Source organism: Populus trichocarpa, chromosome 2 (genome assembly GCF_000002775.5).
Source record: "Populus trichocarpa isolate Nisqually-1 chromosome 2, P.trichocarpa_v4.1, whole genome shotgun sequence".
Classification (NCBI taxonomy): domain Eukaryota; kingdom Viridiplantae; phylum Streptophyta; class Magnoliopsida; order Malpighiales; family Salicaceae; genus Populus; species Populus trichocarpa.
This window is the reverse complement of record NC_037286.2, coordinates 2,006,722-2,031,126: the sequence shown is the minus strand read 5'-3', so window position 1 is coordinate 2,031,126 and position 24,405 is coordinate 2,006,722. Positions and strand designations below refer to the sequence as shown.

The following is a 24,405-nucleotide window of genomic DNA, read 5'->3' as shown; positions in this document are numbered from 1 at the left end:
AGCCGCTACCTAGCATGACATGTGCTGTCCATGATCCCTGGACCCAATCTTTATCAGCTCAAATCTCCACCCACAGATTTTCATTGCCTGGAATGACAAATTACTCACGACCACCACCACTGTAAGAAAAACCCTCTTCGAAAACCCACAATATTCCTTTTCTTTTCTTGCTATATACTAAAATAAATTAAATCCAGACCACTGATACTGCTGAATGCTATTAATCCAGCGTCACTGATTAAACAAGACTATATGTACAAGATTATTAACTTCTAGAGGTTAGTATACTATGTTGTGTAGCATAAGTAGACTATCGTGTGTCATGATCACCATGGGGACACCGTCCTAGTAGAAGAAGGAAAGGAGGGATTGAATATACGCTGGCCAGTTGCTAAAATATGCCTGGGATCAAATTCCATTTTCCTTCGAGAAAATTGGTCCCACTTATCTCCAAAGTGGTCCATCCATTCCTCTTGTGTAGTATAGTGAGGTAAATACTGTTTCACCTTGATCCCTGCATCATCGCAGAATCTGAGGATCTTATGGTTCTGATTTGTCAGGTACTCCAAGGACTGAGTCTCTTCACCATTATCCAACGCTGATCTTAACAATGCCACTAGATAAAACACATCCTCATCTGGGGTCACAACTGAGCTCCTTTGGTCCCACCTACACAAGATCAAGAACACCAACACTAAAGTTAAGAAACATCATTCGCATTTAGCAAACAAGAAAAAATTAAGACAGGACATCAAAGTTGGATCTTTCTCGACCGAGAGAGTTCACAACGCAGGGATTCGATGGATTTGAAGAGACCAGTGGGGCCTTTTCGGAACTCAATTGGACAGTATATATAAACTTTATCTTGGTGCAAATATTGATGTCGATCAATCATGTTTTAGTTCTATTTGTTCATCGAAGGGCATGGTAGGAGTTTTGGAAGTGGACATGATACCATCTTCTAATGGAGGACCCATGAAGTAGATCGCCTGACAGGATAATCTGTCATTTGGATGATCACTACCGTCAATTTGTTGTTTTCCAGTCAACAAAAGAGAAAAGTGTTTGTCAATCCTAGCTGGCCCTTTAATACAAAATATTTCATCTGTTGTGCTGGCTTTTTTGCATGTGGGCCACGTGTATCCATATGATTCAGAGGACCACTATGCTCATGGGTCTACCTGATTTTTTTCTCTGCATCTATCCCTCCTCTTCGTCTTTTCATTATCATCTCTTTCAAGTCCTTAAGTAAGAACTCGTTTTATAATTAACTAACAACTTATTATTGGAACAAGAAAGTATTATTGCAGTAATGCCTTGTATTATTGAAGGTTGATAGCTACCCCCCAACGTGAAGAGGTAATCTCTAGCTTAACTCTTGCTACCATTATAACTTGCTTTGTTCTTGTATTATTGGCAGGCAAGAGGGTTCCAGCCTTCCAGGCATGCCTGCTTGTCCACAAAATTTAAACGTACGTATACATGTGTTCGAAGCGTATAAAAGTACATAAATTATACGTGCCAGTGCTTAATTACGTGTACGGTTGGATGACAACAACATGAGGACACTTGATGAGAGCTAGCTATACATTAATATCTCCATGTTGCATGCATGCAGTCTCAAGTGAAAAGGATAAAGATGAGATGGATGTATCATGCTTTTTACTATAAAGTAAGAATTACTTACTTGTTTTTGTTCATAGGGTAAATTAGAATGGGTCCACTTGTCTTGTTATTTCCTAAAATGCCCTTAAAGACACCTCTGTCGAGGTCAGCCATCCTTGATTTGGGAACAAAAAGGTTGAGCCAAGGGTGTGGCACCTCCCAAAGTCCCTTGGCTCTTAGCTTTAACTCGGCCTTGTGGACACGATCCAAGAAATCAATATAGGGCAAATCTGTTGTGAAGACTGATGATGGTATAAAATTCAATCGTTTCATCAAAGCCTCCACTTCCTGCACACAGTGGAACCAACCACCAATTAATTGTAATTTGTTGGTGCCATTATAAGTACACTAGAGAAATATAATCAAAGTACACAACAAAAATTAAAGCTGCTGCTGCTAGCTAGACATAGTTGCTTCTGTCGGATAAGTTTGAATCCAATTAATTAATACTTAATAAACTCTGGAAAGGAGAGATTGATTAGAAGAGAATAATTTGGTGGGTGACCGGCTTATAGATTTAGTAATACTTGGGATCGAATGGGACGATAGATTACACTAGATCTCCCATGTTTTCTTGTACGTGTCTTGTAGTATTTTTATATTAGCTAGTACGTATAAAAATATTTGCTAACTAATCACAATCATATAATCTAGGAATCGTGGGGAAACCTTGTGGGCAGCACATTGTTAAAAGTAGAGAAAATGTGTGGGTACGTACAATAATACAAAATAATAACAACGATGATAGTAGAAGGTTCTAACTTATTGTAAAATTAAATAAATTAATTGGATTAGCGTGCATTTCGAAACAAATTTGAATGAGCACAGACATTGGTAGTTTCAATGTTAAGAAACCTGGACAGTCTCGATGAATTTACTTGTAACCTGGTTTATTTATGTTATGGACTCGGTTCTGACTGAGAAAAATAAAATAAAAAACTGACAACAGGTTAAAACCCCATCAAAAACCCTTTTTTTATATAAAAAATAAAATCAAAGCATCATTGTCTTGATACTTTAAAAAAAAAAAAAAAAAAAACAGGTTAGCCCTATAATTCATCATCCAAGCCTTACCCCGCAACAACCTCAATTCCGGTCTTAAAACAGGAGGTAGTTTTCTAAATCATTTTTTAGCTGTTCTAGAAAGTCTTAACAGCATCGTTAGCACCTGCAGGAAATAAAAACGCATCCTTCATGAGGGATGAAGGGAAAAATCCAATCAAATGCATGGTTTTCGGCTAATTGCTCTAAAACAGCTCGATCGCAAGGTATTTGTCGAGTGCACTCGGCAGAAGTATTAATTATTCGTAACATAGATATAGGGTTGTCCAGCCAGTACCATCTTTGGAGAAAAACATTATAAATATTGCAATACTACATTATTATTCACATTTTCATTCTCTTAATTATGCTATGCACTTAAATAATTCAGTCATAGGGCCATTTGAGACGAGGTCAGGTGTCAAGGCAGGCAGCAGGACGACCGGATTATTATTAAGTTCTTATTAATATTTTTACGAAAAAAAGCCGTAGTTTTATAACCACTTTAGACAGTTTACCATAGTTATGATCAAAACCAATACATCCACTTTCTGTGGACGAATTAAAGGGGTTTTACCTGATCAATGGTATCGGCAGTGGCTTCATCGTAATTCTTGGTGATCTCTAAGCAGTACAGCACACCCCCATTAGCCCCGATGGAGCTAATCTTAACAGGATTACGAGGGGAAAAGAAAGAGGACCTCCAATTGTTAATAAGCCCTTCATCAACAATGACAAATCCTTCAACATAATCGAATTTCTGGCTATAAGGGTTTCCATGCAAGGAAATGAGGTACTCTTGGTCCCCGGTGAAAGTCGAGAAGTTGGAGTACAGTACTCTAATCCACCTCACCTACAATAATAAAACAAACAGAACATGAAAAATAAAGAAAAGAACAAGTTAGCGGCAAAAGCAAGACGTCAACAACTTTGCCAGCTTTAGAACAGCCGTTTGAATGGGTTAAAAAGCTTGCATGGACACAACCTTAACTCATGGGTCATGAATAATGATGCGCTTTTCGTTTTATCATTAACTAATACTAGGAAATTTATGCTAAGTTACGAGCCCCACCGTGGAATGAACCAAAATTTGTTACCAACAAGTGAAAACATTATTCGCAACAAGGGGGAGAGGGAGAGGGAGAGAGAGAGACATACCCTTTGAGGAGCTGGTTCAAGTGCAATTCTAGCCCTTGTGATGATTCCAAACTGTCCTAGACCACCAAGAACAGCATGGAACAGCTCTGAATTTTTTTCTTCTGAGCATGTCGAGAGCTCACCTTTGCCTGACATCCAGTAGCTGAATATTAATTACATCAATATAAAACCAATCCATTTCCCAATATATACAATTAAAGCAGGAAAAAGATAGAAACAGACAATTCGATACACAAAAAATTATAAACACTTTCAGATGACCAAAAAACAGTCATGTGTCACCGAGTGTCAAAAAAAAAATATATAATTGTTAATGAAAAGAACAGAAAACCCAGAACTAAATTGTGATGAAAAAAATTTACCATTCAAAAAAACAAGAAATAGAGAAAAACCAGCCATGCAAGAAATGTCATGAATATTATTATATGACCAACCTGTAACAACGTCAAGCTCATAGACATTGCTAATTTGAGGTCCATGATTAAAAGCTTGCCCGCTGATTCCACCATTTGATAAGGTACCGCCTACTGAAAGATACAGATAATCTGTCCATGATTTCGGTGCTAGCCCATGCTCTAATGTACTCCTTAACACATCTATCCACAGCTCCCCTCCCCACACGTCTACGTGCTTCTCCTTTATCGATACTTGTGGCTTATCCAGCTTCCTCAATCCAAACCGACTCCCTCTCGAGCCCCCACTCATTTCAATCACCACCCCGTTACTTGTCTGCGCCTGGCCGTTTATGGAATGCCCATGTCCCCTAGCCGAGACAGTGAATCCATGAGACGATATGTAAGCCGCTCGAACAAGCCGGGCAATGTCATCGGCGGAACCGGGGTGCAAGACTGCCATCGGCTCTGCTCGGGTAAGCAAGCCGAAGTCCAGCGACGCCGTTTCGACATCAAACTGGTCGACGCTAAGTTGACCGTCAACCCCAAGAAGGAGTAGTTCCGATGGGTCAACGGTCAACCCTACCGTCACAATTAGACGACAGATAGCAAATGTTAAAAGAAGCTTAGTAGTCATTTTAAGTTTTCTTGTTTTCTTGCTTTGGTCGTCTTGAATGTATGGAGGAGCAAAGAATCCTTTATAAAGAAAAAATCAAGAAAGTGATGGCTTATAGAAGAAGGTATAAGCGGCGGAAGTGGTGGTGGTAATGGAGGTACGTGGTGGTGGGTCTTTATAAGGGTAAGAGGTAAAGGTAGAGAACAAAATCTGGTGACAGTGTTTGTGGTGGTGGAGGCTATCGTGGGGCTAACGTAAGATAGATAGCGCTTTAAAGATTTTCCACGCAAAACATGAAAATCCAGATTCCCTGCTAATCTTCTCTACACTCTTTTTGCACGTTGCACAGAAAATAACACAAGTGAATTAAACGAGGAAATCAAGAAAAAAAAAATCAACGACAAAATATTTTTGCAGCAGTAGAAAATAAATTAATTTCTTTTGTGTGTTGGGTTAACAGAGAGAGAGAGAGAGGGAGAGAGAGAGAGAGAGAGAGAGAGAGACTGAGTCTGACTAACGTGTCTTTGGGTCGTTTGTGTGTTGTGTCTAGGATATAAGATACAGGTTCTCAATTTATAGGACAAAAATGGGGTGGAGAAAGTTAGAAGGGACACGTGGATGTTCACGTGCGAGAGGTGAGGTGACACGTGTGGAGGAAGAGAGTGAGGCAGGATGTGGGGGCAGGGGGCCAGGTTTTTGAATAGTGGGCCCAGATATGGATACGGAAGATCTATGCAGGGACGGCTGCAAGGGAGGGTTCACGTGGTTGCAGAGGCTGGACGAATTGTGCAATTAGCTTACAAATTAAATGGAAATGATCAATTAACACAGTACCAAGAAATTTTAGTGAAAGTTTCCATGAAAGATAGAATTGCTTTTTTATAAACAATTATCATAAATAAAGGCATGTATTTTTAAAGGAGTCGTGAGCATTGAATTGGGTGTCGGGCGGTCAAAGTTGAACTCCCAAAAAAACACATACATATTTCATTACAACACGCGAGCCAAATTGCAAGGCTGGTTAATACAGGCCCTAGTTTTGCCATTTATGGAGATATTGTAAGAGTCAAAAATACTACAACAAAAGACGGTCCCAGTTCATCAAGTGGATGCTTCTCTGTTAATAGTCCATGACTGGTCAGCAAAGAATATGAGGATTCTTGGAGAGATAAGGTATCTAATCCTCCCAAATTAAGAGACAAGGAAGTTTCTTGTTGTGACTCTATCGGCAAATAGTAGATAAAAAAACTGAATGACAAAAGAGACTAAAGGGCAGTTCGTGGTACAAGATAATGTTACAACTGGGCATGAATCACAACAAGCTTTGAAGAGTTCCAGTAATCAAGGATTACACATTGTCCTTCCACATCAGAAAGATTTGGAAGATCAATCCAAGATATTCTCAGCTACTAACAGTTGTCAACAGATTGTTGATCAAGGCAAGGCAAATGATAGTTTATTTATAATTGGAATTTGTAGCGTTAATGAATGTCTCTCTTTTTAAAAAATAACCATTTATTTTAAAAACAATAAAAAGAGTTGCTCAACTACAAATTTTTTTTTTAATTATTATTATTGGTATAGAGTGAACGGTCCAGTACCTATAAAACCACATACTTCAATATTCAACACAACAAAATCAAACTCACCAAAACATGTCCACCTTATCCCTCGGTGAAGGAAACTTCATCAACCCGCGTCTTACCTCCTCAAATTATCCATTATGGCATGAACAAGTCTTTGCTCTAGTATCCCATAAATTTAGGTAAAATGCATGAATTAGTAACATGTTCATTATAAACAATTGTATTTTATTATTATTTAAAACCAATGAAAAGTGATTTTTGAGTAACAGTGTCAAACATATTATTACCTCACCGCTCTAGACGTCCAATATGAATATTCTCTTATGACCAGAGCTATAACATTCAGAATTATAAGTTAGTATTTAGAATACCATGAATTCTAATAATCAAATAATTTAAAATGCATATACCTAAAGAAAGAAATAGTAGACACCCAACAATTTATCTTTTATTTTGTAGACATGTTTTACATAGTTGCTAATACAGATATGCAATCATGACACCCCCCAACTGTAATTACAAATGACCTAAAAATCATCAAGTAAATGTCAGAAAACACAACAGTTTGCATTATCGGCAATACTCATGAAAATAAGACCACCAAACATATGTAATATATATGTTTGAGCATACATAATCAACTGGTATGTTGTTGCATCTGCTGAAAGGGTCTTAAAATTAATATCCAATCATGCCAGCTTGATGCAGTCTCCCCTATAAGCATTGGATGGAGGCACTCATCCTAACAGACGATGACATAAAGTATCTCTATTAATCGACCTTTCACGGCCTGTCATGAGGGTTGCATACGTGTATTATTAATTCACAATGAATAACAATCTAAAATAATTGATTATTTAACAAAATAACCTAATTATACTTAATTAACAACTTAAATTATATCTAATTAATGTAATTTATAATTAAAATCCTAACATTAAATAAAATCAAATTAACATTAATTAAATATAAATTACATCAAATTAATTAAGGAAAAGTGTTTGATATATCTCTAAATATAAAATATGAACGGATAGTTAATGTTTTGACCGGAAAAATGAGGAGCCATCGGGTCGAGAGAGAAAGAGATGTTAGCCACAAGTAAAGCTAGAAAGAGATATGGGTGATGTAGCTATTATGGGCGTTTTTGACGGCGGGAAGAGAGAGATCAAGGCAGTGGTTGTGGGGAGAGAGAGAGGAGGGAAGAAGAGAAATGGGTTCTGGGGTTAAAACTGCACTTCAAAATATGCTACATTTTTAGTTATTTTTTCAATTTTGTTATTTTACTATTTTTTTAACCATGCTAAAAAACAAGAAAACTCACATAAAAAATCAGCACTAATGTGCCAAAATCAAAAGATCTGGACCTAGGAGCTACTCCATTACACAATCTACAAGACTCAATCGATGTACAAGAGTTAAGTCTCCATCAGAGGCAATGGACAAATTTGAATGATGTTAAGCAGATTAGTGGGGCAAACGTGGAATTGGCTTTAACGAACCAAAACTCTCAGTGGAAAATGGGTTTGAGTGTGGTGTTTTGGCGTGCAATATTACAATGACTGGACAGACTGTAACAACTAACAATAAACATGTGGGGGCAAACCTAAGACGAGACCAAAGGTTTGAGATTTGACTCCATCGATGCAAACACATTTACTTCCAGGAAACAGTCGACCCACGATTTTCTTTTTGTCATATGCATCTGCTCCGTTGGTGTGAACGGTTGATTTTCCTAGTCGTGTATTATTTCCTGTGTGCTTCTTCCTCGGAATTGGGTCCGAGTCTTTGGTCATTAGTCTAATCCATGTCTTGCATGCGAAAAATGTTTCCAGTTTATCACAACTCCATGTTTTTTTGCTCACTAAAATGACGAACAAAATAACTAAACTTTTATCTGCCATTTCTGGTTCCAGCAGGAAACCAAACAAATCAAATCAAATCACAGTTGCATAGAGTGAGAGACAATACTTGCCAGGTTTTTTTGAACAATATTTTTAGTGGCTTGAGTAAGGTAGATTATCGTAACCCCAGGAAGCAGGACGGGGGATGAAACTTTTAAGAAATTTTTTTCTGGGAGGGTCAAAACTTAAATTTTACTTAGTTTTAGCTTTAAATTTTAAATTATTTAAAAAAATCATAAAAAAATAGAGGTATCCGAGTCACTATCAAACTCTTCTGAGTTCATCCCTATTAGAAAGGAGTCTTGTCCCTCAAAAATCATGTCTAATATCTTGTTTAGATAAAGCATAAATCTAACCATTTAGATGTGTATCGTAGAACTAGATTTACAATAATATATTATAGAAGATTTACAAATTTACAAACTAGATCCAATATTTAAATTTTGGAAGTCCAAGGAAGAACATATTCCCTTGAAGTTCTCTTAGATAATTCTATATATTTTTCTTGAATTTATAAGATATATTTAATTTGCTAATAGAGATTACTACACATGAGGGAAGGCATTATATTTCTCTTTACTTTATTACTTTTTCCTTATTTCTTTCTATTTGAAATTAATTTAATAACTTGTCGTTATGTAAGTCCACGAACAGTACTCTGTGCTGCGTATCTCCAAAAAGATTCAATCTTTTTTGAAGGACGAGAAGAGCTTCGTCAAGTCTTTTTTTTTTTTTTTTTCGATCAAGTGGGCTGCAGTCTCAATTAAACTTTTGTAGCCACTCTTTCCTTAAAAGAGGAGGAGGCAAAGTACTGTTCTCACTCCACATCTATCCATGTTGCTCGGCAGCCTCTCCTCCAGCAGCCTGCACGGAAGAAACTTGTTTATGATTTTTTTTTATGAAGATGGCTAGATTGCTTTAATTATATCAATGATACGTCAACTTTCTTTAACGCATTAAATCGGAAGAATTTAATATCTTAGCCTCAAATCTATTGGCTACAACTGCCGAGGTTGACTGCGACACTTCTCACCTCACTATGTTTGCTTTAATTTGAACTCGCATTTTTAAATATAAAAACAGATTACACAGTTCTTCAAGAGATTGGCTCTTTAGGGTTGAACGGGAGAGTATTACAAGTTATTTTTTAAAGTTTTTTTATTTAAAAATATATTCAAATAATACTTTTTATTTTTTTTAAATTTATTTTTAATATTAGTACATTAAAATAATCTAAAATATAAAAAAAATTAAATTCAAAAAATTCAAAAAAACATGATTAGACAATAATACCAAACAGAATATTATACCAAGTATTGATGATACAATCGATCTACTAATTTGTGACTGTTTACATATTAAATAGATTTCTCAAGCTGTGTAGGACATATACTAACATCAAGATAAATGTGCTCATACATTCTTTTTGGGCCGCAGGAAATATACAGTTCTTTAATTGTGAGATAATCATCTGGACCCTGGAATCAAGAACAATGCCTGTTATTGAACTTGTTTGTATTGAATTAAAAAGAGCAACTTTGGGGTGGTTGGAATGTTGTAGCAATCACGGTATAGATTTACAGCAAGTGGGCAACGCACTCTTCAATTTTATTTTATTTTTATTGTTTTTTTTTTTTTACGAAGTGCTCATTCTATTCTAATTTCCATGGATATCCCTCAACAAAAACACTATATATCCCAGCTCTTACTGTGTGAGGAAAGTATAGTAAAAAAGAAAAGAAAAATGTTGCTTGTTTTCTTTTATTACATATAAAAACAATTAAAAACATTTCTCTCATCTTCTTTAAACCAAATGAATTAAATTTAATTTCATAGTTTTCCCTTTTCTCCCCTTCACTCTCTTTAATTTCCCTTGTTTCCATTTATCTTTAGATTGTACACACTCTTCATCCTGGAAATTATTATTGGTCTACAAATAACGTAACCATTTTAAATTTAAAAAGAAAAAAAATACTATAATTTAATGTAATGTGTTTATATAGCCTTGTTTCTAATTATAGCACTCGATCCATATTTTAGTATCTCAAGGTCCTGTGTGGAGTCGACGAAAGAAGAGCTGTCATACATGAATTAGGTGATTTGCTTGATAATTCGGTCACGAGGTCATCTTGCATTTTTTTTTCAAGAAAAATTGGGAATTATGGAGACTTAAAAATCACATCAAAGTCAACTACATGGATAGCTAGCTTGCATAAATTCTTTGAAAAACCAAAATAAGGTTATTTTAATCCGAAATGAGCAGTGATCATGGCCTGATATGTCCCCCTTTCTTTTCTTTAACTCCAACCAAATACCGTAGTTTTTTGCTTTTGGTCGGTTTATATCTTTACACCTAATTTCCAAAGCGTGATTCCTCGTGCAAAAGGAAATTTGAACAATGTTCCAATCTTTCTCATCAAGATCTTAGTGTATCTCTTTTGTTTTCCCGGCCCTTCGGTATCTACATCTCTTTTCTTTATCATACCATCATTTTGTCTTTCTTTTTAGTTAAAACCCATCTTTTACAGCAAAAGTTCGGCCTTCTTTCTCAATGTGCAAGGCAATATAGGAAGTAGGGACCCTCGCAAACCATCACTTTCTCGACAAAGCTGTTTAGAAGCCAAATCTACCCCCACTTTTGTGCTAGTGACTTGGTGTTGAAAGGGAGAATCGGCCTTCTTTTTTCCATGAATACCAATTATTCCCAAGATTAGATTCTTCTTCTTTCGTCCAGTTTATAAGGTAGGCTCTATCACTATAATTTTCTACTAATAAAACCCTAGTCACTCAATGGACTTGATAGGCTTTAGAAAAAGGAGCTTGTGCAATAAATATGAGAATGAAAGTTCGTTCTAATTTCCTTGCTTTTCATTAACGTATCGTACAACTCAGTACAAAGTTTTTAACACTATTGTTACAAAAGTACAATTGCTGTATGTTTTTGCTTGCTTGGCCAAGCAATCACCTTGATCTTATTAGCCCTTAGGTTAAATTTTCTTCATGCTTATTAGCAAAAGGAAAAAAAAAAAAAAAAGAGGAAGGAAGGAAGAAACATGTTCATTCACACTTGTAACGAGACGAGTAAAATAAAACAAAAAGGAGAAAGTTCTAATTAATCAAGTCCATGCCAAGGCCCATCCAAAACTCTTAGCTACAAAACGTTAAGTTTTTATATCTTGATGCTCTATTGAAAAGCGTTGAGAAATTATAGCAAAAGGAAGTAGAAATATCTGGCATTATCTTCAGGAAGATATTCGTACAATTATAGCAATTATTAGGACGATAATTTCAAAAGAGAGCTAGCTAGCATACACTAGCAAATGGAACAAAAAATGGATGAAGAATCGTGAATACAGGCCACGGCCAGCCTCTGCTAACTCAACTTTGTTGAATTTATCAGAATCACAACTGTAAACACACACGACATCATTTTCTCACCACCATGGTTTGATACTTTGATTTGTGGGCCGCCTACCTACCTAGACGACATGCATGCGCTGCCATAGATATCAAAGTCGTTAACGTAAGGACTTGGAGCACCTATGTTTAGTAGCAACTATATGCATGCAGCTGGAAACTTGAATGGAGTGAAATGAAATTAGTGTAGGAGGAGCAATCAAGTTTCTTTGGTGCAGCCCTATCATATCGTATAATTTTGAGGCTCCCTTTTCAATCCACAAATCAATGAGGTTACTTAATCAAGTGTGTTTGCTTTCATAATCAAAGAAGGGCGATTTTTGGGTAGCAAAAGATATTTAATTTTGGGAATTTCCTTCTGCGATAAACCACCTAGAGATCGAGGCCGAGAGATATGTCGTCCAAAAGACTCTGCACTGGCTTAGCTTGATGACATGCTGATGCATGCATGCATGGACTGTAAAAATCAGTGGCCATTGTCATGCTAATTGTGAGTAGACAATAATAATTTGGATGATTGACACTCATTACTCACTGTTGTGACGTTCGGGTACATTTTTGTTTCTTGTATTGAACATGCTACATCTAGAAAACAAACATATAATCAAACAATATGTGAATAGTACTTAAATTTGATTTGAATGTGGAGCGTTCCTCCCCTCGAGCTAGCAAATGGGTAGGCCAGGGGAATAAAATCGAACAGCAAATCTTGGTCAATTATTAAGGAGATCGATGACAATACCAGACGGGTGTTATCTATCGTTTCCAACATCATAGAAGGCAAAATAAATGGTCCCATCTCCCATGTCATGTTCTTCTAATTAATGATCCACTATATGTATTGACCATGTGAACTCGGTACTATGCTTCGAAATTATGCTGTGGTTGCATTAAAATTCTATCTAATTTGTTTATACTTTGACAACACGCTACCTAAATTCCCCTGTTTACCGATCTTTCTTCTTACTCAGATGCATGGACTACGACACTATGCTTGGATTTTGGAATTATGCTGTGATTGCAATAAAATTCCACATAATTTGTTTGTACTATGACACTACCTCAAGCTAGTTCCCTGTTTTTTTTATATATATATAATAATCGAGTTATTTGTTTACTGATAAAACTATTGAAAGTGAAGGAACATAAAAAAAAAAGTTACAGAGAAATGAGTTCCTCGCTAAATTATCTTTTTTCTTACACCAGTAAAATGTTTAATAAAAATGTTTTTATAGATATTATTGAAAAGTTTAAAAATAAACAAGTTAAATAAGTTTTCTAATAAAAATTGATATAATTTTTAATTTAATTATTGGATTAAATAGAAACATTCGAGCGAGTTTTACAAGCTTGGTTCTATTAGACTCATCTTGCTAGCTAGTTTTAAATGATTTTTTTTATGCTCATATTAGGCTTAGGCTTGAAAGTAACTATTTTAAATTTATTTTCTTATTAATTTTTAACTCCTTTTCTGCTAGTTGAGTTTGAAATTTTATTTAATATGGGTTGTATTAGTTAGATTGATTTAACTTGCTAGTTAAGTAATTTTGTATACAATTTATTTCTTACAATATTCAAAACTCGTCAAATTAAAATTCTTTATACTTAACCCTGAAGGGTATAACTTAACTGGTCAGGTCCTGAGTTTATTTTCTAAAGATCACCAGTTCAAATCTCGCAAACTTCAGAGCCACTAAAAACTTACATTATCGTTAACTTCAGGACTTATGAGATTAATCGAAATAAGCATAAACTGGTCAAGACATTCACGTTAATTAAAAAAAATTCTCTATAATTTTTCTGTTATTTTAAAATTTATAAAACACTGATTTATTTGTTTTCATTATATGCTACTTTACTGCCATTCACCACCCACCTTGATTTTTGAAAATATTTATTGATATTGTATGTAACATCAATTTATGGATAGATGTATAAATATATATTTATGGCGCCTCCCACATTCTGTATAATGGGTTCCACCTTTGTTCATAAAATTAACCAGCTGGCTGCGATCATGTCATTAATGCTTATATACGGGATGCATCAGCCTGGTATCGCACAATAATTGTTGATTTGAAAGGCTGTTTAGACCTTATTTAGACAGCCAATGATTCCATGTACGATAATGGGACAATAAAAAAAGCTAGTGTAATTCTTCATTTCACATTTAAAAAAAAATCTCAAGCCTCACGCATGTCATAATCAAGCTAGCTATATGGCCTTCCTCTTAATTTAATTTCTCTTAAAAATTATATTATCTACTTTCTATGTCTCTTGTTTATTTAATTTCTCTTGGTGTTTCAAAATATAAAGTATAGATAAAAAAAAACACCAAAATATATCTGGTTAAATAAATAAAATAAATATATTTCTTTTGCAGTTTCGAAGTAAATTTATCTATCAAAAAATCTTCGTTATTAAATGTAGGTATATTAATAATAATAATAAAAAAGAACCTCGGAATTCCTTAGAAACCATGAATATTCAAATTATTTTTGTGAAAATATATATAAGTTTGGTAGGATATGCGTGTAACGTTCAAGATTTGTTCAAGATTTTGGTCGACGGGATGTATGATGTCAGAGGAAGAATTATTTGAGAGATTTGGCTTCTAGTTGTGGTCTCCTAAGCTTCTTGGAATGGGTACCTGTGAATGGAGAGTCGTCTTTTCATGCACGACTTGAGAGGAAGGATTGTTAGAGAGATTTGCTTTCTATTTGTGGTCTCCTAAGCTACTTGTAGTGGCTGCCTATAACTAGAGAATCTCCTCAACTTGTTTATAACCAAGGATAAAATGGTTGGCTAGCTGTCTTTTTAGTTACTCTTTTAAATTCTGAAACAAATAATAATAATAATAATAATAGAAATAATAATAGAAATATTTTATCAATCCCATCAAAAAAATATAAAAAAGGAATAATAACCCTTTTTTTCTGGGAACTAGATATGGAATTCTCCTTTACTTTTTAAATATTATTTAAGAAAATTGAATTAAATCGAGTGTCCACACACAAAAAAAAAATTCTTGATTTTTTCTTTATTTCATTTGAATCTTCTTACCACCTGCATGACCTAATTAATTTTATTGATTTAACATTGCCTTTTATACATGGGCCTGTAATTGCCCTTGTTTTCATTCCCAGGCCCTTGCCTGTAAAGCCCATAAATACAGCTTACAGGTCCGAATACTGATGGACCAATTTTAACTTTCAGGGGCCTTAAAGCTGAGTCAGATAGCCCACACTATTTTGAGCCTCTAAACTTGTTAGCTAGTCTATACTGGTCCAGGGTCTTGCTTAGTCGATGCAAAATGTCTTTCCAGGTGACTGGGCCTTCATTTTGCAGCACCGAAGTTATAGATACCTAGGCCTAAATTAATTGTACATGTAAAATTAGATTAAACAATTGTTCGACAATTTTTTTTTTTTTAATTTCTAGCATGGAGATCATTAATCATATAATTTTATTATAGTAAAATATGTTTAGGGAAAAAAAAATGCATTGGTGGCATTGATAGTGAATCAATCATGTGATAATTCTTAAACATAGTCTTGGAAAACCATAATACATCCTCCAAAATGGTAAAGAAATAAAATAGTGTAATGGTAGCATTTGTTGAAAAATGCATTTTATTATACAAATTACTTGGTTAATGTAACACTAATGGTGGATATACCTTAATGCATACAACAATCACTCATCTCGCAGCTTGTTCTGAATTTTTATTTTAAATTTTTTATATAGATTAAAATTAATCTAACTGCTAATCCAAATTAATCCTTAAATTGAGTTTAATAATTATGTTTAACTTGTATGTTGTCCCATCTCTTCTTTATTATCCCATATGATATTTTTGCACTCCAACAGTATAATACTTGCACCGTCAATTTGTAAAGTTTTATGTATGGATTTTTCCATTAAAAAAAAATAATAAAAAAAAGTCTTGAATCCGGAAAGAAAAGTTTTTTATTTTTTAGAACAGAAACACAATAGAGGATATAGTGTCAATGACAGAATCCGGGATGAGGTCAACCTTTGAACTACAAAACGCAATATCTATCACACATGAAATATGGATTTATAGTTCGAGAATGCTGATAAACCATTTTTTGTTATGGATCAACTGAAGATCTTAAACAGAGAAGAAGGCTTCGGGGATCTGTGATTTCCTAGCCAGTGTTGCATATGGACACCGATGGCATCCATGTATGCGCTGCTTCTTCCATGGAAGCCAACAACCTTGCCCTCAGTCGTAGTTGAAGTGAAAAATGTTCCAATTTCTTCACCGAATGGACCGTAATTTCCTCGACTAGTATGAAAAGTAAGTGACTTGATAACTTTAGGACTATTCCCATCACTACCGATGGGACCATAATATCCTGATAAACATACAAGCACTTCATGGGGGCACTGCAATTTCACCTGCAGATTACATTTTAAAAGTAAGTGGAAAAGTTATACACAGGAAAGCAACTAAGCCTGCTGTCATTACATGGTAGGATGTTGATTACCCTATGTGTGGCAGTTCCTCCATTGCCTCCATGTTTTATAGACCAAACAGATTGGCCATTTCGATCATACTCAATCTGTATTGAACACATAGCTTCTGCTCTGGTAATAAATATCTGCTTAATCCCAGAAAATACTCCATCATCCCATGGCCGACCTCCATCTCCACCCCAAGGACCCGGTCCACATGGAGCTGGCTCTTTTATCACCCCACAAACAACCTGAGAAATTTAACAACCTTTAATAAATTTATATGAACTTAACTTCATATAATGCGGTGTTAATTATGTAAAAAGTAAGGTGATTGTGCATTACCTCCTCGGTTTGGCCTGGTCTTGCTGCTACTAGTTTATTAGACCATGGAGAATTATCTATCTCAGCAACATCTGCTTCAGCTTGTTTAATTGCATCAGAAAGGTGATGCTTTGCTGGTTTTACTGTTCCTTCCAACACATGTACCCCAATAGCGTCAAGAAGAAAACCCTCCCTCCCGTGGAATCCTATGATTTTCCCTTCATCAATTTTGTTCGTGAAGGTGGGACCTTGTTCTTCTCCAAATGGCCCGTGCTTCCCTTTGTTTGTGTAGAAAGTAAGAGACCTGATAATATTAGGCCCCATGTACATTAAGGGTCCGTACGTTCCTGTCACCCGTGTGAGTATTTCATATGGATAGTCAAAGATTATCTGCAGGAGGCGCAGCAAGAAAACAATGAACTCGAGCCAATATTTCTTCTCAACTAGGAACTGGTATTGACATTGAAAAGAATTATTTCTTTAGAGTTTTTCACCTTGTCTGATTTAAATCCTCCACCTTTTCCATGTTTGCTTCCCCATGTAGCCTGCCCATCACGATCATATTGAACTCTTATGGATGCAATTCCAACATGGCGTGATAAATGGATTTGCCTAATTCCAGTGTAGGTTCCATCGTCAAACTTGGAACCACCAACACCACCCCAGGGTCCATGTACAATCACCCCTTCAGTTTTTGAGGGCACCCTTTCGGTAGCAATTGTCTGAATCATGACTCAAATTTTAGTGGTCAAATGTAAGAAAGAAGAAGAAGAAGAAGAATGGAATGCTACAGCCTCAAAGTAACCTGCCGACGGAAGAATCTCTCACCTTGTTAGTTCCTGCATCGCTGAGTTCTCGAGAGATTGGTGTTGAAAGCATCCTTGGCAGAAGGCTGCCAAAATCATCGTTTTTGTTGCTTTCTGAGTCACTGAACTCTCGAGAAATTTGTCTTGAGAGTTTGCTAGGCAGAGGGCTGCCAAAATCATCCTTTCTATTGGTTCCCCCACTGCTGTACTCTAGAGAATTTTGAGTTGAGAATTTGCCAAAATCATCCTTCTGCTTTACTGCAACAAATATATCAAAACCATTTCCTGCACCCTGCATCATCGAATAGCTAATATTCTCAGTCCCGTTGTTAATGTAACTTTTTGATTGGACCAGAGCTTTCGAGGTCTTCTGTTTCTGTAGAGGTTTCAAATATATGCCAATTGCATCAAGGTACCAGCCGCTCTTCCCATGGAACCCAACAATCTTTCCCCCGGACATTGGAAATGAAAAATAAGTTCCTTGCTCAACACCAAATGGTCCATAAGTTTTCTTGTTGCTTCGAAATGTGAGTGAGCGAACAAATACAGGGCCCCAACCATCCAAACTGCCATAATATCCATGGACTGAAGTAAGAAACTCATCTGGGCAGTCAAGCTTGACCTGCAAAATTTGATCATACAAGAATAATTGCTTCGCATGCATGACATGATGGTCTTAGTATAAAGCAACTAAAACCGAGGAAACCAAAGATCTGTTGTGAGTGCTCTATTATGACCGTTCAGAAGAAGAAACTAATATTCTTATCAGCATTAATACTGACTAACCGTTGTTTTCATGCCTCCATTGCCACCATGGATCTGTGACCATACTGAAGTCCCTTTCCTATCATACTCTACCTGGATGGAGTCAATACCTGCTCCATGGGCTATCACCAGCTGTTTTACTGTGGAGTGTACTCCGTCATCCCAAAGAAATCCTTCTTGACCACCCCATGGTCCAACAGCCACCGGTTTCTTCTCGCCGTCCTCGGAACTCTGTTGGAGCATCATTGTAATGTCAGCTAATTAGTCAAACACAAAATATTGCATTAAACCAAGTAATGGAACTAAAAAACGTTGTTACCATTTTCAAAAGACTTAGTTGAAGTTGAACAGAACTACAAGTGTGAGGAATTGACACGGCGCAGGTGGGATTCGAAAGACATAGCTTGAATTTATCATAACAAAAAGGTGTTTTTATTCTATTTTTGTGCGAGAGAGCTCTTTAAAATGGTTATCGAACTTTTTAGAAGGCACCGATTTGCTGTCCCACTAAGGATAGAAGAATCAGATCCAAGAAAAGAACGTCGTCATCTTGTGCTCTAAAAGTTACTTGCATCTGTTCCCCCGAAAGTTCCTTGCATATCTACCGTCAAAATCTCTTTTATTCAATGACCATTCTTTCTCTTAGTTTCTTATTTTCGTTTGTTCTAATTTCAGAATATTTAGAGCTTCAAAATTAAGGTTTTTAATCATGGTCATGTATACAGTCAAATTCAACAGATGCCCTGGAAAAGAAGACATGACAGATGCCCAAGAACAGGTAAAAGAAAAGGAACACTCTTCTCGTAATATGGGTGTGGGTGATTGGCTGTCATCTGGTAACATATCCCAGAGAACAAAAACCTCCAGTGCGGGTCGCTTTACTTCATTCTGCACTCAGCGCTATGAACAAGAATCATGTTATGCCGTCTTCAATCAAAAGGCAGCAGAAGCTTTATGATCATGGTCAGAGAACCATGATTGGATAGGTTTTCGGTGCAAAGGGCTGGGCGGGAGTGTCTGCTGCATGGAAAATAAATCTCATTCCATGGTCTCAAGATGAGACATATTGTAACTGGTTCTTTCAAAGATTGGAAAGTCCATTTATCAGCAAACAAAACGAAGTATAAAGGGAAAAAATTCCTCAAGATAGGTTGAAAAGATGAACCACCACAGTCTGCACATGAGATCACGTTAGGTTCAAGTGCAGATCTTCAGGTAACATTTGTCCGCTGCTCACTGCTGTCACGACAAGTTCTTTTTCTGCATTACAAACAATCTCAAATTCCAAATAACCCAAACCAAGCCAAAAGTCACAGAAATTTGCTCAGTGATTATCATTCAGAAAATATGAGAGAGCTGTGAGCAAAAATCAAGATTCCTTCAGAATTCAACCTCTATTAAGATTTCCTTCCAGAAATTCTTACACTTGGAAACAAATCAAGAGCCTGATTAAAAACCTTTATACAAACTGAAAGCTTACAAAACTTCATCAGCTAATGTTGATTTCTCGATGGTTTCAAGGCTTGCCTGCAACGGCTAGTGTTTTTTTTCTAAAAAAAAAGAGAGTTTATGAGCTTTCTGACCATAGATTCCACGAGAATTGTCTATCTGATTGCCAGTTATCTCAGCCCATTTCATAGGATGACCAAATGCTAGCTGCCAAAACAATAGAAAAGTTGAATCAATTGAATTCTTCTAAGGAAAGCATTCTTAGTGGAACTAAAGCCGAAGTACTTGAATTTGATAGGAACAACTTCTCACACCTGTCAACAAATATGGACGCAAAAGCATGCTCTTTTCATGTTCACCAAAGAAACACAATTGCTTCATATAGAATATTTTGCAGTTTTTACATCTATCATATCCACCTGCAAAGTAAACAAATTTAGTCAGTGTAGGACACACAAGTGCAAGAGGGTATGGGTTGAAAATAAACTCTACAATCTATCATATCAGATTTAGATAAATTGTTTAATACAAATTGCAAGAAAGCCGAGGTCTCAAACAAATCACCTTAAGGAAAACTGCTGCAATGGGGGCAAAAGCGATAATATTTAAGCCGCTCGAACAATATTCAGATTCCTAAAAAACTTGCAGTCTTATATTTGAAACTGATCTCGCAAACCAATTCACACGTCTTTAGTTTTCATCTTCTACTTTTACCAGTAATCACCACAGGAACAACACCCAGATTTAAAGTGGTGGAAGAAGTTTGAGTCACTCAAATATATTTCACATCCATGTTTAGCGGAGATGTATTTTGCCATCCTATGGCAATCTGCACACGTTCTAAGGTTTTTCACAATTCTTATACTTTGAGGTGCAGAAGGTGAGCGAATAATGGCAAAAGCAAGCGCAAGCTTTTCACTATGGATGCCAACAATTTCTTCCTTCTCTTCCTCCTCCTCCTCCTCGATGCAACACCCACAGTGCAGATCATGTACCTTGGCTTCCATTGATATTCTTTCTACCCAGGAAAAGAGGTCCGAGTATGATGTAGACTGATCACCCGCAACAAAAGAATGCACCGTGTTGTTGACTTCGATCCAGCTCTGTCCTTTAGGTTTCTGTACTTCGTTTCTTTTTTCAAGCTTCTTCACCTTTGGCGCATCTTCATATTTTCCATGCATGGCATATGACTGCAAAATTGACTGGTGGATTGAAGAATTCCATGGTTCCAAATCAAGTAAATTTTCCCTTGCACGGATTGCCAAGTCAGAATTTCCATGATTCCTGCAGGCAGTTAGTAAGGCATACCAAACTGAGGATTGAGGCTTGATTGGCATATTGTCAATAAGTTCTATTGCTTCTTTGAGCCTGCCAGAACGACCATACAAATCTACCATAGCTGCATAATGTTCTGAAGCTGGTATAATCTGAAAGTCTTCTGTCATACTGGAGAATACTTGCCTCCCCTCATCCACCATTCCAGCAAGACTGTGCGCAAGGATAATATTCACAAGAGTACCTCTGTTGGGTTTAAGTCCCAACTCTCTCATCTGATCAAGGAGACCAAGCGCAGAGTCTGAACAACCATGTAAGACATACCCAGTAATCATTGAGTTCACAGTGATGAAATCTTTGGATGGGATTCTATCAAATATTGCTCTTGAATATTCTATTTTCCCTGATTTGGCATATGTGTCAATAAGGGAGTTTGAAATAGAGAGAACAGAAACTAGATTTCTGCGCAACACACAACCATGGATCTCTTTGACTTTTTTTAGCGCAACTAAACTTGCACAAGCTGGTAACATGCTCAAAATGGTAACAGGGTTGGGACTAATGCAGAAAGATTGCATTTGTCGAAATATGCCTAATGCCTTGTCTTTTTTCCTAATTTGCATAAAACCAGCTATCAGAGAGTTCCATGATGCATTATCCCGCTTGATTTCTCCCTCCTTCTCCATCCTATGAAAGAGATCCATGGCTTGGTCCTCATCACCACTTTGAATATATCCCGATATCATTGTATTCCAAGTAACAACATTAGGTTGTACCTGAGACTTCTGCATCTTCGTGAATAGCACATAGGCCTTGCCACAATATCCAGCTTGACAATATCCTCCAATCATTGAGTTCCACGTATAAAGATCCTTCTCTGACATCAAATCAAATACCAGCTGAGCAGCACCCAGCTGCCCACACTTCGAGTACATGTCAATGAGTGAATTCCCAACTAGCACATCATTAACAAAACTCATCTTAACAGCAAGGGAATGAATTCCCAACCCCGTATTCAACACCTTCAAAGATGCACAAGCTGATAAAGCACTCGTAATGGTAACTCCATTTGGTTCAACCCCTGCCAAAATCATCTCCTTGTACAAATCCAACGCCTGACCGTTCCTGTTATTTTGAGCAAACCCCGAAATCATAGAAGTCCATGCAACAACATCAGGGCTAACCCCAAAACTGACCATCTTCTTCATCAAATTCATCGCAACATCACATTGCCCTTTCTGGTTATAACCAGCAATCAATATATTCCAAGTAACTAAACCCGGTTCAATCCCTTCTTCACACATTGCATCAAATAATCGATGTGCTTCCTCAACCTCACCCTTCAAACAATAACCAGACATCATAGCATTCCAAGCCACTATATCTCTCTCATCCATGCTCTCAAAAAACCTCCTCGCTAAACTCAACTTCCCACACTTTGAATACACAGCCAAAATCGAATTATTAACACGCGGAGAACTTCCCATCCCACATCTAACCACAAAAGAATGCAACAATTCTCCAGTCTTTACATCCCGACAATTCCCAACCGCTTGCAATATCTTAGGTAACAAAAACCCATCAGGCAAAACATTATCTTTCATCATCATATAATAAAGCTCCACAACTTCCTTCCACCTCTTCTCTCTACAACACGCACCGATCATCGCCGACCACGTGAACAAACTTCTCTCAGACATTTCATCAAACACCTTGCGTGCATCCCTTAAATACCCACATTTCGCATACATACTAACTAACTTAGTTTCGATAACTGGAGATTTTTCCTGCACGACACTAATCCGAGCATGAAACTTTCGTCCCAGATTAATAGAATTGGTGTCGATGCAAGATTGGAGTAAATTCATGTAAGTCCTGGGTGTTACCTTGGACCCTTGTTGAGCTACGGAGTCAAGAACTGTTACGGCATCGTTTAAGCTTCCGTTTTTGCAGAGGGAGTCCAAGTGGGAGTCGATGAATTTTGGGAGAGGATTTTTGGCGAAGGAGATTGACGATTTGATGGGTTTTTGTGAGAATTCTGATTGACTCTCTTGCTTGCTTTGGGTTGTTAGTGGAGATTTTGAGATGCTTCGTATTATTACTAAGTTCTCCATTTCTTTCTTGTTTTTTCAGGTGAGAAATGTATAGTGAGAGGGGGGGGGGGGGGGGGGGGGGGGGAGCTGAATTGAGCAGAAGGAAGAAGAAGCTCAAATGGATAGCAGTAGAGATCCTCTGTAATCTTGTTCACACACAATCATCGGTGTTTATTATTATTTTTTCCACGTGGAGTTTGCATGATTTTTTTTTTTTTGAGACAATTACCAATATGTGTAGGAGCACACACCGTCTCTGGCATAGTTATTAAACCCGGTTTGGAGGTTGATCCGGCTAAAAAACCGGGTCCCGGGTTTTATGGGTCAAACTGAGTCAACCCGGGTTAATCTGGAAAAATTGGAAAAAATTAAAGTTTTAATATTTCATATAAAAAAATCAATGTAAATATAAGTTATACGTATTGTAAACAATGAAGTTTAAAAGAATATTTTAAAAAGTTTTTTATTCCATATTAAAAAGATATTATGTTAAGCTTTTAAGTTGAAGTATTTAAATCAAAAAAAAAATTATCCCACATTGAAAAAACATAACTTTTTTCTTAGGAACATAGAGTATATATACTAATAGGTTTCAAATCCCACATTGAAAAAATATAACTTCTTTCATGGAAACATAGAGTATATATACGAAAGGGCTTCAAATCCCACATTGAAAAGATACTATATTATCCTTTTAAGTTGAAGTATTTAAACTAAAAGGTTTTTTATCCCACATTGAAAAAACATGATTTTTTTCTTGGGAACATAAAGTATATATACGAAAGGGCTTCAGATCCCACATTGAAAAAGATATTATGTTATCCTTTTAAGTTGAAGTATTTAAACCAAAATGTTTTTTATCCCACATTGAAAAAACATGACTTTAATCTTGAGAACATAAAGTATATATACTAATGGGTTTCAAATCCCACATTTGAAAAAAAAAAAACCGGGTTTCGTCCGGGTTCGCCCGGGTCATGGGTCGAGTCACCCGGGTTTTGGGCGGGCTGTTGCCCCAGCCGATCTTTTATTAAACCCAGACCGGTCCAGCCACCGGGTTGACCTGCCGGGCCGGGCCGGGTTTAATAACACTGGTCTATAGATTTCCTTTTTCTTTATTGGGTTTTAAGGATTAAGGTATTCTCAAAGCAAGATTTTGGATAATATTAATGCATATTTAAAACATTTTTCATTTGAACTGAAAATTTATTGAACTAGTATTATTTTAAATATTTTCTTTATAAAATCTTACCATTTTTATATAATATCCTCCAAAAATACAAAAGAAAAAATATTGATTTTGATTTTTTTAAAATGAAATATATTAAAAAAAAAAACATTCTCAACTACATTATTAAATATACATCAAATATTAGTTTTTTTTTATTAAATCAAATTTCGAGGATTTACATGTGCACCATTAATCTAAGTA

General features: G+C 36.3%; 2 protein-coding genes across 4 annotated transcripts; both read right to left on the bottom strand.

The window, feature by feature from the left end:
* Window positions 1-136: 136 nt before the first annotated feature.
* LOC7479715 (cytokinin dehydrogenase 5) lies at window positions 137-5,423 on the bottom strand. The gene is made up of 5 exons (XM_002300706.4): window positions 4,299-5,423; window positions 3,865-3,992; window positions 3,284-3,559; window positions 1,688-1,953; window positions 137-669 (listed from the first exon to the last, which is right to left on the bottom strand). Exons 1-5 carry the CDS (start codon window positions 4,891-4,893, stop codon window positions 327-329), a joined length of 1,608 nt encoding a protein of 535 aa, XP_002300742.3. The 5' UTR covers window positions 4,894-5,423; the 3' UTR covers window positions 137-326.
* Window positions 5,424-15,725: 10,302 nt separating this feature from the next.
* On the bottom strand, window positions 15,726-23,075 carry LOC7479714 (jacalin-related lectin 3). Of its 3 annotated transcripts, XM_024595479.2 has the most exons (8): window positions 19,920-20,029; window positions 18,476-19,812; window positions 18,178-18,387; window positions 17,414-18,013; window positions 17,080-17,307; window positions 16,607-16,975; window positions 16,294-16,512; window positions 15,726-16,204 (listed from the first exon to the last, which is right to left on the bottom strand). In XM_024595479.2, exons 2-8 carry the CDS (start codon window positions 18,476-18,478, stop codon window positions 15,902-15,904), a joined length of 1,932 nt encoding a protein of 643 aa, XP_024451247.1. In that variant the 5' UTR covers window positions 18,479-19,812; window positions 19,920-20,029; the 3' UTR covers window positions 15,726-15,901. The 3 variants fall into 3 exon arrangements, 2 of the variants coding, with proteins under 2 accessions (XP_024451247.1, XP_024451248.1); XM_024595480.2 differs by lacking the exons at window positions 18,476-19,812; window positions 19,920-20,029 and adding an exon at window positions 21,081-23,045 and having other exon boundaries at window positions 18,178-18,378; XR_002980448.2 differs by lacking the exons at window positions 15,726-16,204; window positions 16,294-16,512; window positions 16,607-16,975; ... (1 more) ...; window positions 17,414-18,013; window positions 18,178-18,387 and adding an exon at window positions 20,170-23,075 and having other exon boundaries at window positions 19,532-19,812; window positions 19,920-20,024.
* Between the last annotated feature and the right edge of the window lie 1,330 nt (window positions 23,076-24,405).

What these genes read in the sequence shown, in the direction of transcription:
- LOC7479715 (XM_002300706.4), bottom strand. Translation starts at nt 4,893, where the DNA reads ATGACTACTAAGCTTCTTTTAACATTTGCTATCTGTCGTCTAATTGTG. An exon ending in TGAGCTTGACGTTGTTACAG is followed by an intron (nt 3,993 to 4,298) that starts GTTGGTCATATA and finishes ACTGGATGTCAG; the next exon opens with GCAAAGGTGAGCTCTCGACA. An exon ending in TTGAACCAGCTCCTCAAAGG is followed by an intron (nt 3,560 to 3,864) that starts GTATGTCTCTCT and finishes TTATTATTGTAG; the next exon opens with GTGAGGTGGATTAGAGTACT.
- LOC7479714 (XM_024595480.2), bottom strand. Translation starts at nt 22,994, where the DNA reads ATGGAGAACTTAGTAATAATACGAAGCATCTCAAAATCTCCACTAACA. An exon ending in GCGATGCAGGAACTAACAAG is followed by an intron (nt 17,308 to 17,413) that starts GTGAGAGATTCT and finishes GTCATGATTCAG; the next exon opens with ACAATTGCTACCGAAAGGGT. An exon ending in GACCAGGCCAAACCGAGGAG is followed by an intron (nt 16,513 to 16,606) that starts GTAATGCACAAT and finishes TAAATTTCTCAG; the next exon opens with GTTGTTTGTGGGGTGATAAA.